Here is a 12644-nt window from a genome sequence, read left to right as displayed (position 1 = left end):
CGTTTGCAAAAAGTCTCTTGTCCATTTTACATATTTTTCGGGAAGTCGTTTTTTCTTTGTTATCTTAACTGAGAACGATTAAAATAAGTATTGTAAATACCTGAACCATTAATGGGATAAACCAGCTGAAATTAGGTATTAGCAAAGCAAATAGGACGAAAAAATACATTCCAGAAAAGTGGACAAGAGAAGTTTTGGAATTGGACGATTCATATGACATACATTATTACTTTTGTTTTGAAATACAACTAAAAATAAAACATTTAAAGTGAATTTTATAAAAATAATCTGTCTTTCAGCAGATTTCAAGACAGATTCCCTAATGAGTGTACTTCAACTTTGTTCTTGGAAATATGAGAGTCAAAAGCTAAATATAGGACGGTATATGTTCGAGTACTTCTCAGCGTCTGTTACAATTTCTAATAGCCTCTTCTGAGTAGATCTGCTGATGACGTTATTGACTAGTGAATTTAATTGAGCGATTTAATTTCAAAGTGAAAACTCAAAATTTAAGTAAAAAAAACATACTATATACACACATTTCAAATTTAATTTTAATAAAAAGAAATTTACATTTCTCTATTTTACCTCATCATTTCAATGATTCTGGTAGGAAAAAAAATCAGAATTATTAGTGACTGCATTGAGAAAAATTGTGCACATATTAACTGTACAAATACTAACTCTACCATGCAATAGATCATAGTAATTAATATAAAATACAAGTTAATTCCAGTTAATACATGTATGTGTAGCGTGTGTGTGTGTGTGCTATTTCAAAACAAAGCAGAATTTTTAAAGCATCGTCAAATAGGACAATACACAAAAAAGCATAATTCATAATCTGCATCCAGACACGATTATAGTTACGAATAAAGCATTGCTGGGAATTAATTATCGCTTAATAATGGATTACAATAGGATAACAGATTTAAAATAGTTTTATTGACTACATAGATAAAATACTGAAGTGATACACTATAGATAGTATAGAAAGGGAGAGGTACCGTAAACTGAATACGAACAAGAACAGAAGCAAAGAAGACTGGTTATAATTAATGCAGACATAGGTACATACATTGAATATCCCCACAAAATAAGCAGTGAAATTGTACATTTTGATTGCAATTAGCATAATTCTGGAAATACTCAGCTTAAAATATGCCAGATCTAATTAGAAAGCAGGATGACAATCAATGAAGAAAAATTACATTTGAAAGAAAATTTGATTCCCCTACATTCGATAGACAAGCTATCATATTAACAGAGCATACATAGGTTAAGAAAAGTATTTTTGTGCAAGTCCAATTCTGATATGGATTGGGCAGTCAAACAGACTACATTACACGTAGACACATAAGTAATGGAAAGACACACCATTCCTGTTACAATATTTAGGAGAGGATTCTACTCAAAGTAACCCAAAATATCTATTTGAGCAAAATAGAACTCTAATGATTGAGAATTATAAGCTTAGAATTAATCGGGAAAATGAATTTGGAGACCACATAACAAAAAGAAGTGGTGTGGGAAATTTTAGAATCATGTAGACTAATCATAACATCCAATTTAAAGCATTTGGGACACTAAGGAATCAATTTTCTATAGAAAATTATGAGTCTCGCATAATCTCTCGAATCAAGATACATCGATTTTAAAAATTTCTCTCGCAGCAGCATTTTTGAATTAGATACTACTACTAACTACTTCAAGTGAGAGACACGCTTTAAAATTTTCATATCGTGTCCTGTAAAATATATATTTTTGCTATGTTCTTAGAGTTCATTTTCCCTACAATCCCATAATTTCCAGAACTCAAGACTAAGCTGATTTATATTTTTCATTTTCTCCTGTAGATCCTCCCAAAGATTGCAAAGTAATCGAGAAACATTCTGATATCGATTACTTCTCACTCCAATATGATAAATACTTACGTACATAAAATAATCGAATATATGGAAAATAAAAGTAAGTTTTCTGTTTCGAAAGAGGTACGCTCGACATTATTATAATAATACGTCTTTTGACTTTCAATATGCATAATTTACTTTAAATTCTTCCTCTTGAATAAAGTCCTGCTCCTATTTTAGTTTAAATGCATTTTTTTAATGCATAATGCTACATTAATTCAAACAACCCTACAATAAATTTCACGTACATTATTAATACAATATTTCCATTCATCAATGTTAATATATGTGAGTGCATTTGAAGCATGAAACGTGGATTTTTTTTTTTTTTTTTAATTTAACGTCCTACCATTGTGTCCTTGAGGCTAAAGGAGACTGGTCAGAAGTGCGGAATATAACGAATATAAAGTACATTGAAAATGTTTAAATTAAACGTAAACGGGTGTTTTATAAGAAACTAGTCCATTTTTGCTACCTCTATGTTCCTTTTTTTTAAAATGAGGAAAAAAGAAAAGAGGTACCACTGTTTCTTTTTTAGTAGTCTGTTTCTGCCTTTTGTTCTCTTTTAATGAAATGCGGATACATTACAAGTAATGTGAAAAATTTTAGGGTCATGTAAACCAACCTTTAATATCGAATTTAGGACATTTTGGACAATACGAATGTTTCCTATACAAAGTGATGAATCTCAAAATATTGCATGCAACAACTATTGTTATTGTAGGATAGAAGTAGGATCACATTTTTATGACTACATTTTCTAATATTTACTGTTTATAGAAGAATTTAAACCAAGGAAAAAATTTTATGTTATCCGAATGTAATTTTCAGATATTGTTAGAAAACATTTGTAATAGTAATAAAATAATTTCATGCAAATGTAATGCGTATAGTATTTCTTCATGAGATTTTTAATTCATTTAAATATCCTGCTTTTCACACGTTCTTCCAATTTAAAAACTAATAAAGTTAGAATTACCCAGAGCTGTCAGTCAAGGGCCCCCTTATTGTATTTAAGAATATACAATATTTGGCATAATTTGAATGCAATTTGTCGTAAAATCCCCATATATGCCTTCTGCATCTGAATGCCCCCCCCCCCCAGATTTAGAGAAATCTGCGCCCTTGTTGTCAGTTTGCATTGTTTCTTTAAAATTAGCTGAAAACTGGAAGTTTGACATTCTCGACTTTTCTAGCACGTTTGTTTCATATAGTCACATGTACAGACACTTATCAATCTCAAGGATGACTGATTTTTTTACCCATTTAAACTGGCATAGGCAACAACCCCAGAATACAAAGTCTGAGAAGACAGAACGAAACACAAAGAGACTCCTATTTATTTATTTTAGCATGTGCACAGTCGTTGCTGCTATGTTTCAATTACTAGTTGGCGGAAATTCTACATCTAATCGGGAAATTTCATTGCTTCGGACGAGAAATCTGCTATTACGAAACTAATACCAGAATTACCTTTGGAGATTTGTCCTCTTCTCTTTATAAAATTAACCATGAAATTAACTTTAATTTACCAAGACATTTCTTCAATTAATAACTGTCATGTTTAAGAGAAAGTTTGTAAAAGGCAAGTGTGTTTGTAAGCTAACACACACGAACACATCTTCCCCAAAGAACGAATCCCATTTTTTTTTTCAAGGTGTTACAAGTAAAATTGCATGCCAAGTAATACATGCATAATTAGCAAAATCTGTTTGCTTTGATCATCATACCAATCTGTTGGAAAGCCTCGTAAAAGACGAGCTCCTGAATTTGTCATCAGAAAACCTGTCCTTCCGCAAGTCGTCGTCTGTGTACCACTGAAAGGTGAGAGTATAAATATTGGATTTATTAACACGCTGATTGATTTTTTTCCTATTTATAACTACAAACAAGATTCTTATTTCGACATCAACAGTCACGTTCAAATGTAAATTTCTGAAAAAAATTCTTTTGTCAATAGCTTTCGAACAGGTAACTATTTCTATATAGCTTTTCTGTTTAATAACATTTAATATTTTTCACTATCACAGAAACTTCGGTATTTAACTTATTTTTCTATTCCACTATAGTAGAAATAAATAATCTCGTTTCGTAGTTGCGTCATTTGCCTAGATAAGCCCTATACTCAAATAGTATTGAAGTTATTTTCACAATGTGAATCTTCAAAAAACAAAACTAGTTGAAATATTGTAAGTATTGGAAATCCCTTCATGTGTAATCCCTAAAGTATCAACACTTTAACCTTAGTCTTTAGAATATAGTTTTTCGAAAATTTCATTATTGTTGATAGCCTGGCAACAATGTCACATTTTAGTTTCATTAATAGGGAATATGTCAAACAAGTCTGAATTAGCTTTCATTTTTCAGATTCAACATACACAACCTCACACAAAGTTATTATACATACATGTACTTAGTAGTAATTTAGAATTTACAAAATATTATGGAACAAAATGAACTCTTTTGTGAATATTGTACTCCGCTATGATAGAGAAAAATGAATTTTTAAGTATAAAGCATTTATTATGTTCGCTATTACGTGTGTGTATTCAGTTTATTTTTTTCTCCCGTCATTTATGTAAAAACCTTTCATTTAGAAATAATTAAGATTTGGCATAATTAAATAAACTTATTAAAATTTATGTAAACTTATTGAAATGTTAAAGTTCACATTATTTGGTTTATTTTTAGTTGGAATATATTTAGTAATACATTAGAACTACTGTAACAGTTTGACGTAAGTGAAACTTAACATTTAATAATAAACAATAAAAAGGTTAATCCTTACCATGTTTCGACTCTTGGTTCACTGATTCAGATACACTGTGTCAAAATTAAAGTACATATTTTACAAAATGAATTGTCATACGTACGTTTTATAAATGATCCAAGACAAGACAATACTCTAATACTGCAATAAAATAATAATTTATTTTGAACATTTTATATCATGTAATTAAACAGTATGTATTATTTTAATGACAGTACAAAATAAAAAAATAATTTGAATAAAAATTAAAACTACCAGTGGAACGAAATAACTACAAGAATGTTCTTAAATTTCAATGAGTAGACCACTTGTTGATCTACTCATTCGGAAATTAACAAAAGAATTAGATCAGAGGAAATTTCCAATTTTTAACGTGACTGTTGTAATGTGTTTCAGTTGTTTTTATTTCTTACTCTTCTTCACAAAGGTCGCTAAGTAAATATGATATACCTTTCGGACCGATACACAAATTTATTTAGTCTTATCATTAATATTAGAATTTCGAGCACCTTATAAGCACCTTATTAAGACAAAGCGGAATTTTGATTTCCGGAGTATGTACTATATCTCCACCACTATTGGTCTCTTCATGCAATTTTGAAGTGTATGAATGTATTATATGAATTACGGTAGATGTAAAGTTGGGCGTTCTGCTTATTCGTTTGCAGTTCAGACAACGGGAATTTGCACCCCATTTTAAATTATACTCTACCAATAATCGAGATCAATTAAGATTTAGAATTCAGTTTAAGGGATTTTTTTTTCTAATATGCCTTTCAAAAGTATTTCGAAGTACTGAACCTCTACACAATTTATTAATTCAATTTTGCGTTAAGTTTGAGCCTAACTAGAATTTAGATTGGTTTCATCTACACTCCTCAAGTTAGGATCTCAAACTCGGATTTGCAGGATAAAACTTTCCTGAAAATCCCACTGATTATGCTCACCATTAAGTTTCGTATTTGAATAGTAGTTTCTTTGTTTTACGATTTTGTATTTACATTTCTTGGTTACCTGAATCTGACTGATTCCAGATAGGTGGCGAACTACTTGATTTCATTCTGAAGAAAAAAAAAAAAAGATGAAACAAATATATATTCGATTTAACGTTTCTTGTCGATATCAAGGTAACACGACTTCGGCGTATAATTTGGCGTGGCATATGAATCGCATGAATTTAATCCAAAGATTAAGTCTCTTCTTCAGCACCAAAGGCACAAACGCTAGCCATTTAACTATGAATGTAACTTCTTACAACAGCTTATAGACCTCATTAGTTATTAGCTACTAAAGCAAATTGCATTAGTGTACATACATAGTTATTAATTTGTATTAATAGCCTAAAAATGTTCTGAGTTAAAAAAAAAAAAAAAAAAATCTCACCTGATAGAGCCCATTTTCCATGCTGATAACCCTGCGAAGTGTGGGTTCTTCTTTGACAGCCAGTCGACGTCTCTCCCGACGCCTTCGCTGTCTTTCGGCCACTTGCATTTCGTCCAGCGTTCTCTGAAGTTCCTCGCATTTTGACTCCAAAGCATCTATGCTCGTACATAGACTAGAAAAAAGTATCAAATTACAAACAATACTTTTAACATTCACTAAGAATAAGAACGATCAATGAATGTGCAAGTTTCCATATAGTTAAAGTATGTCAAATTTAGTATTAAGTTCGTATCAAATATATAAGTAAGAGATGAAATAATAGGTGGCTAGCTTTCAGTAGCTAAGTAGCACGTAAATTAAACAAGGATACAAAGAGCACAAGAAAGATTTAGGATGAAAAAAAATATCTTTAAATAATAAGTTTCAAACAGACTGATCAAATGCTTCATGTAGAGTTTTGCACTTTACGGGCCAAAACCGAACACTACAAAAGGCAACTAAACACTAAGCTTTCGAAATGTGGGCGTGGGGAAGAATAGAAAAAAAAAATAGTTGGGTCAAAGGGAAAAGCAATAAAAAAGTGTTGAGAACTATTAGGTGTAATTAAAAAAGATGAAATATTGATTGGGTCTTTGGTTGAAAAGGAACTCTGAGGGACGTAACCAGTGGCGTCTCGTGACAACTTTTGGTAGTTCACAGCCGTTACAAACTTTTAATTCTAAAATTCATTCAGCATTCTAAATCACTTCTGATGTTCTTCTCGGCAATCAACTTGTCAATAACTCTTCTGAAGTTTAGTTTTTTTAAAATGTTTTTCCTTTGTTGATACTATAGCTAATGCACAGACTATTTTGAGCTACGGCACTCCTTTAAATGCTTTTACAGTCTTTAATATGGTAAAACAACTTTCAGTTTCTGAAGTCAACGTCTGATTACTTACTACGATTTTCATTAATTTTGTTGTATGCCATTCTCTTTCTACAGACTCACCACCAATTTCACGACAATATACTAAATGGAATCTCCATTAGATTGCAAACGTCTACTATCTGGTATATTTGAATTGCCAGGTATGCTGTTTTGTTAACTGTTAACAGTATACACGAAACATGCAATGTATCAAATTATGATAGATGCAGAGAGGCACCTTTAATTACGAACGCTTTGTCCAAGTACTTTTGCAATTTTGTCTCAATACACTTCATGACTGTTTATTTTGAATTTACGTTCTATAGAAATTAGGACAGGACACTTCATGAAATCAACCAAACCACGGAAAACACCAGAGCTACTAGAATCTTGGGACTCCTAATGAAGACATCTGGCATATTCAAACACCTCAAACTTATGCAATCAATCAAAAGTGAGCGAATGTGACTTCTTTTTCTACCAGATCATTATGGGTCTTAACAGAAATGATTATGCGAACGAAGAATATTTGACGTACTTTCCAGCCGCGTACCCAGAAAATTTTGTTGGATGAGTCCAACGTTCGGGAGAGGGGCTCAATACTATAAGACACAACATCTATATACGATTGATTCTATATAATTCTACAGCCGAGAAACTATATGTAATCGTTAAGTTTCGCCATCTATATTCTAAGAAAAAATAGAATTTGATTTTTTTTTTAAAGAAAAGAAACAGTTCAGATGAAGTGTAACATAAGATCTTTAGGTTACATAAGTCATTTCTCTACTAAACAATTATGGTTTTATTATGAAAGTGTATAACGTATGTAGAGTTAAGTTTTGAGGGGAGATCCGAACCAGATAGATTCTCCGTATGGGTGCACCACTGCTGCTCATAATAGTTAAATTTAGCATAATTGAGTGTTTATTACAGTTTCATACTGCTTTGCTTTTTCAATCAGATGTTGCAAATATATTACACAATTCAGGCCCACAGCTATTTCCCTTCATATAAGACCCGAGAAAAGCAAAACACAATATTTTCATTTTATAATCTACGTATCTACCATTTTTTGTTTTAAATTAACTTTGAAATTTTGACATAGTTTAGTTTCTACCTCTAGATGATAGTTAACTTTGTTCGATTTGGTTTAACTTCCTTCTAAACTTTCACAATCTGTCAGTGTACTACAAGATATACAGTAGTTTGCAATCGCTCAACAGAATCCTCTACAAAATAGGGTAAAGATTTTTCTTGCAAGAAATCTTCCGAAAAATGCTTCCGTATCGAACAGGCCTTAGCGTCACTAGTATTGAGAAAATATTTTGGAAAAAACCTAACACTACAAACCTATCGAGATGGGTATACGAGATTTTTTATTTATTTATTTATTTTTTTAGTTCAGCGTATATTTATTAATTAAGAGATGTAATGATGAATAAGGATGGATATAAGCTATAGTTTTCAAAACTGTGGAACGCATACCCACCAAAAATTCTAGCAGTGCATAACTGACGGAAATTACAGAAAAGAAATAATAAATTCTTGCTAACACAAAAGTCAAACAGAATACCACCACACAACGTTTTCACTTTTGCTACTTCGAAATACACAGAGAATAATGTTTCTGCGCATAAAGTACAATGTCCGAAGTAAATTCCGTACCCCCTCCTAAAGAAAAAACCTTTCAGCTTTTTATTTTTTTTCAGAAGTGTTACGGCTAACGTCTCCTTTAGCCTAACCGGCATAACCGTGGGACGTAAAACTCAAAGATTTCATTTCATTTTATTTTCGTCCTTTTCTATTTTGCATGTGTTTAAGATGAATGTTGAAATAGAAAAATCAGTTCCAAAATTTCCTTCAGGTGCCCACAATACAGAAGGTGAAATTTATAACTGTAGCAGTGTTACCAAGTACAGTAAGTTATTTACTTTTCTTACAAATATTTAGTTTATTCAGGCAGGAAAACCGTAGCTCAAAGAAAACTCAGAGATTATACATATTTAAAGTAAGTTTTGAAAATCAATTAAAATTTAATTTTCTTCTGCGTTAACTTAAGAATTTCTGGGAAAGGGTTCTAAACCTCCCATTCTCCTCGATACGACTGCGGAAAGCCGTGATTTTATTCCATTAGTTTATTTTCATTACAAGAAATTGATATAAAAAATGTAGATAACTGATTGAAAGAATGAGTTATATACTACTATATTTTTCTATTTTAAATTGCAGTTCACTCTTTAATCCCGTTTAAAGCGCCACATTACTAGAAATTAGTCACCAATAGCTGTCAACGCTGCTCGTGCAAATCTTTATTTGAACGTCAGGAGACCGCAGTTCTTCCTCTCAGTTACCCGCCCTTCCCTTCCGTACTTCACACAATAGTCTATCACGCTTGCTGCTCTGTGAACGTGGTGTGATGATAGAATGCATATACGCAAGGGGTAAAGTAAGCTGAGAGTAGAAACTAAACTACAATATAATAATATTCTAAATATTATTAACTATCTTAAGGAGTAACAAAGAGCGCACGATATTTGGCGGTTCACGTGCTCTTGTGAACTGCACAAGGCGACGCCACTGGACGTAACAAGATACGGTAGAAGGATAAAAATTTAGGAGGTAAAGGCACCTATTGTAAAACTGTCCCATATAGGTTGTAAGTAAAGCAAGGTGACAAAATGAGTGTCCAGAATGGACTCCCACTATCGGTTATTATTATAAAATTCACTAAATAACAGTATTTAAAGATTTAAAGTTATTCTCCTCTAAATTTATTATTAGGTTAGAAATAGATAGTCCTTGACCGCAAAGTCGCGGACAGGATTTCCACAGAGCCCCGTGACAGGCTAAGCAGAGTGGCGATAAGAATCCCCAAAGCTCCGTGTCAAGCAGTGAGGAGATTAGTAGTCACAGAGCCTGTAGCAGGCTAAGCCAGGATGAGATTAATAGCCAAGAGTCCCGTGACAGACTAGAGGCTTGGGGTTAGGTTACTCCTAATGTTCCGTGGCAAACAGTAGGAGGGATACCAGTGAAATGTACTGGTCTGCTGGTTGCTGCCGAATTTATAGGCCTCCAGGCTGCGGCGGTGCTGCTGCTACTCCGATGTAATCGTCTGCTTCGTAGGAAGAGCCAGAAGTCCATCGTCTGTTGGTCGTAGTGAATCCACGTGGTGCGTAGTATCCCGACGTAAAACCATGTAGTGGTGTTTGTAAACACGCGTAAAGTATTGTTTGTATACAGTACCACGTGGGATATTACACTATTAAAACGGATAATTATGACGTCAATACAAAGATGTTAAGGACTGGTGTATGAAATCTTTTCAACTTGCGGCAAATGACTTCAGTAACGGAGAAATACATTTAATAAAATGTAGACATAAGGAGATAAGTTCTAGAATTGGTTTCTTACACTTATTAGAATGTGGTTATTCATATAATACACCCAAAACTCGCCAACATGTTACCACGCACAATTTCAATTTCCGGATACATATTAGGTCAATTTGCATCAAAAATTACCAACAATCAACTAAATTCCAACAAGAGGAAAGAAATCGACCAGAGCCTATACTGGGAAGATATCTTCCTGACATCCGACTGATGGGTCTGAAGAAAAACTGCAAAAGGTGACAGAATAACTGATACTCGGAACAACGGATCGAAAAAACAAACTCTAATCTAGCCGAAGCCTGTTCGATCAATATTTAAGCTCCTCTGGCCGTACTCTCCACACTGAATATGTACACTCATGTACAAAATGATTGTCGCATATATATGACTGTCTTCTTGTAAGAATATAATTTGATCATGATGTTGCAGGGCACTTCTAATACTGATACTGTGTGTGTAATCGGGAAATGTATATTTGTAGTAAATTTCATAGGGAAAGAATTATAAATACGAAAATTAGAATGAGTAAAACAAAATCTTGCTAAATGGAGAAGAAAGTTTTTTTCGTTTTATTGTTCTTATTTACTGCTCTTCTGACATGAAATTTGCCACATACATACATGTCTTTGCCGATTATACACATACTAACATTATAAGAAATACCGGGTGATTTCGTTATCAAATTATATTCCTAGAACAACATATTTATAGACATGCGACAATAATTTTGGACATGAGTGTACAAGTAAATGATACATTCGTACATTTTAAGAAGTTATCAGTAGCGAGGCTGTCACGGATTCTGTATATATGTAGTAATACAACAAATGAATTCGATACTAGCAACATTTGATTCATTGAGGGTCTACACATGGCTCTAATCCCCTTTTGACAGTTTTAGTGCTGATCAAAACTTTAGTTTAGGTTGTACTCATACTTATGCATGAATGATCGTAAAACCAAAATATCAAAAACTCTTATATCCTTTTCAACCTCAATACCAATTACAGACAAAGAACAATAATACAACATTACTCACCTCTTTATTTTCTTTTTGTCAGTTGAATTTTCTGTAGCTAATCGTTGGTTGGTTCTTTCTAGATCTTGAATGCTCACTTCTAATTGTTCGTAGATACGCAAGCGAGAGTCGTTCACTTCTCGGAGTGCTGCAGTCTGTTTGGTCAGGTACTGTAAAGAAACCAATTTAGAGGAAGTTAGATAATTATTGGCGAAAGAGTTTCTAAAAGTTGAGGCCTCTCTGCGAAAATTGAGGCTTATTGATTTATGCCTTTATAATCGTTCCTTGGTTATATACTGTATGTTCTTTTGTCCCCGACTCTACAAGGCAACTTAAGGAAAATCCATTTTAATGTAACTTTTAACCTCAAACGAAAGAAAAAAAAGCTTTCTGTATGTTGATGAACATTGATGAGAAACCAATTTCCTTTAGTCATTATAGCCAACAGAACAAAGCATCTTTCATTCCAATTGTATTTTCATCGCACCAAGTGAAGCCAAGATGGACAGGTACCAGTCGACAATATTGCTAATCGCAATTTATTTGTACTAAAACATTCTTATATGTACGGTGTTTGTGAATATTTAATGGGCTGTAAGATATTTTTATGTAGTAAGTTAGCAACATTTTACATGTTTGAGAAACTAAAATCAGCAGTCGTCTCACAAAACGTAGTTCTTTGATGAATTTAATATTGCTAGTACTGAATATTTTAGTTAGAGCATGGTTTCCATATGTTTTATATACGCAATTGCATTTGCTCACCTTGAGTATTTAAACGAACTATTGTCAATCCTTCGGAAATTTCCCCGGTTGAAAGAACAACGTATCAGCTACCCTGAGAAATCATTCTCTTAACTGTGCGTCTGTATTTCGAAGAATAATTACTAGTCACACACTGAAACCTTGTTACTCAAGTCACGTCGACTTTTTTTTCTTTTATGACAGCCTACACATTAGCATAGGAAGTAGAGTACTATAGTGCGAAGTCTATTACAATTTCCCTATGTCGTGAACCTGGACTTTAATTACATGAAAAGTGGAGATTACTTCAAGAAACGTTATCCATTACGTGAGAATTTTAATTTACAACCATATCAAACGTCAATTTCTGCACAGTCACTAAGGCAACAACTACGCAGGAACTGCTATTCCCCACACAACCCCACAAAACAAAGTCACACAGTGTGATATCTGGTGGTCAGAGTGGGGATAAGAAAGCAGAACCTGATCCTCATAACTACTTCGTCCTATCCATT

General features: G+C 33.0%; 1 protein-coding gene across 5 annotated transcripts in view; it reads right to left on the bottom strand.

Annotated features, from left to right (window-relative positions):
- LOC145680542 (uncharacterized) overlaps positions 1–12644 on the bottom strand; it is a 410979-nt gene that overhangs the window by 24048 nt on the left and 374287 nt on the right. For 4 of the 5 annotated variants that reach the window (XM_081751160.1, XM_081751163.1, XM_081751165.1 and 1 more), the window contains exons 3-5: positions 11407–11555; positions 6064–6235; positions 3641–3727 (exon numbers count right to left, since the gene is read on the bottom strand). In XM_081751160.1, coding sequence (XP_081607286.1) covers positions 3641–3727; positions 6064–6235; positions 11407–11555 — 408 coding nt within the window. The remainder of the gene's footprint in view (positions 1–3640; positions 3728–6063; positions 6236–11406; positions 11556–12644) is intronic. The other variant, XM_081751162.1, reaches the window with a different exon arrangement.

Source organism: Thermobia domestica, chromosome 3 (assembly GCF_964235325.1).
Source record: "Thermobia domestica chromosome 3, izTheDome1.hap1.1, whole genome shotgun sequence".
Lineage (NCBI taxonomy): Eukaryota > Metazoa > Arthropoda > Insecta > Zygentoma > Lepismatidae > Thermobia > Thermobia domestica.
This window is presented reverse-complemented; position numbering and strand designations above follow the sequence as displayed.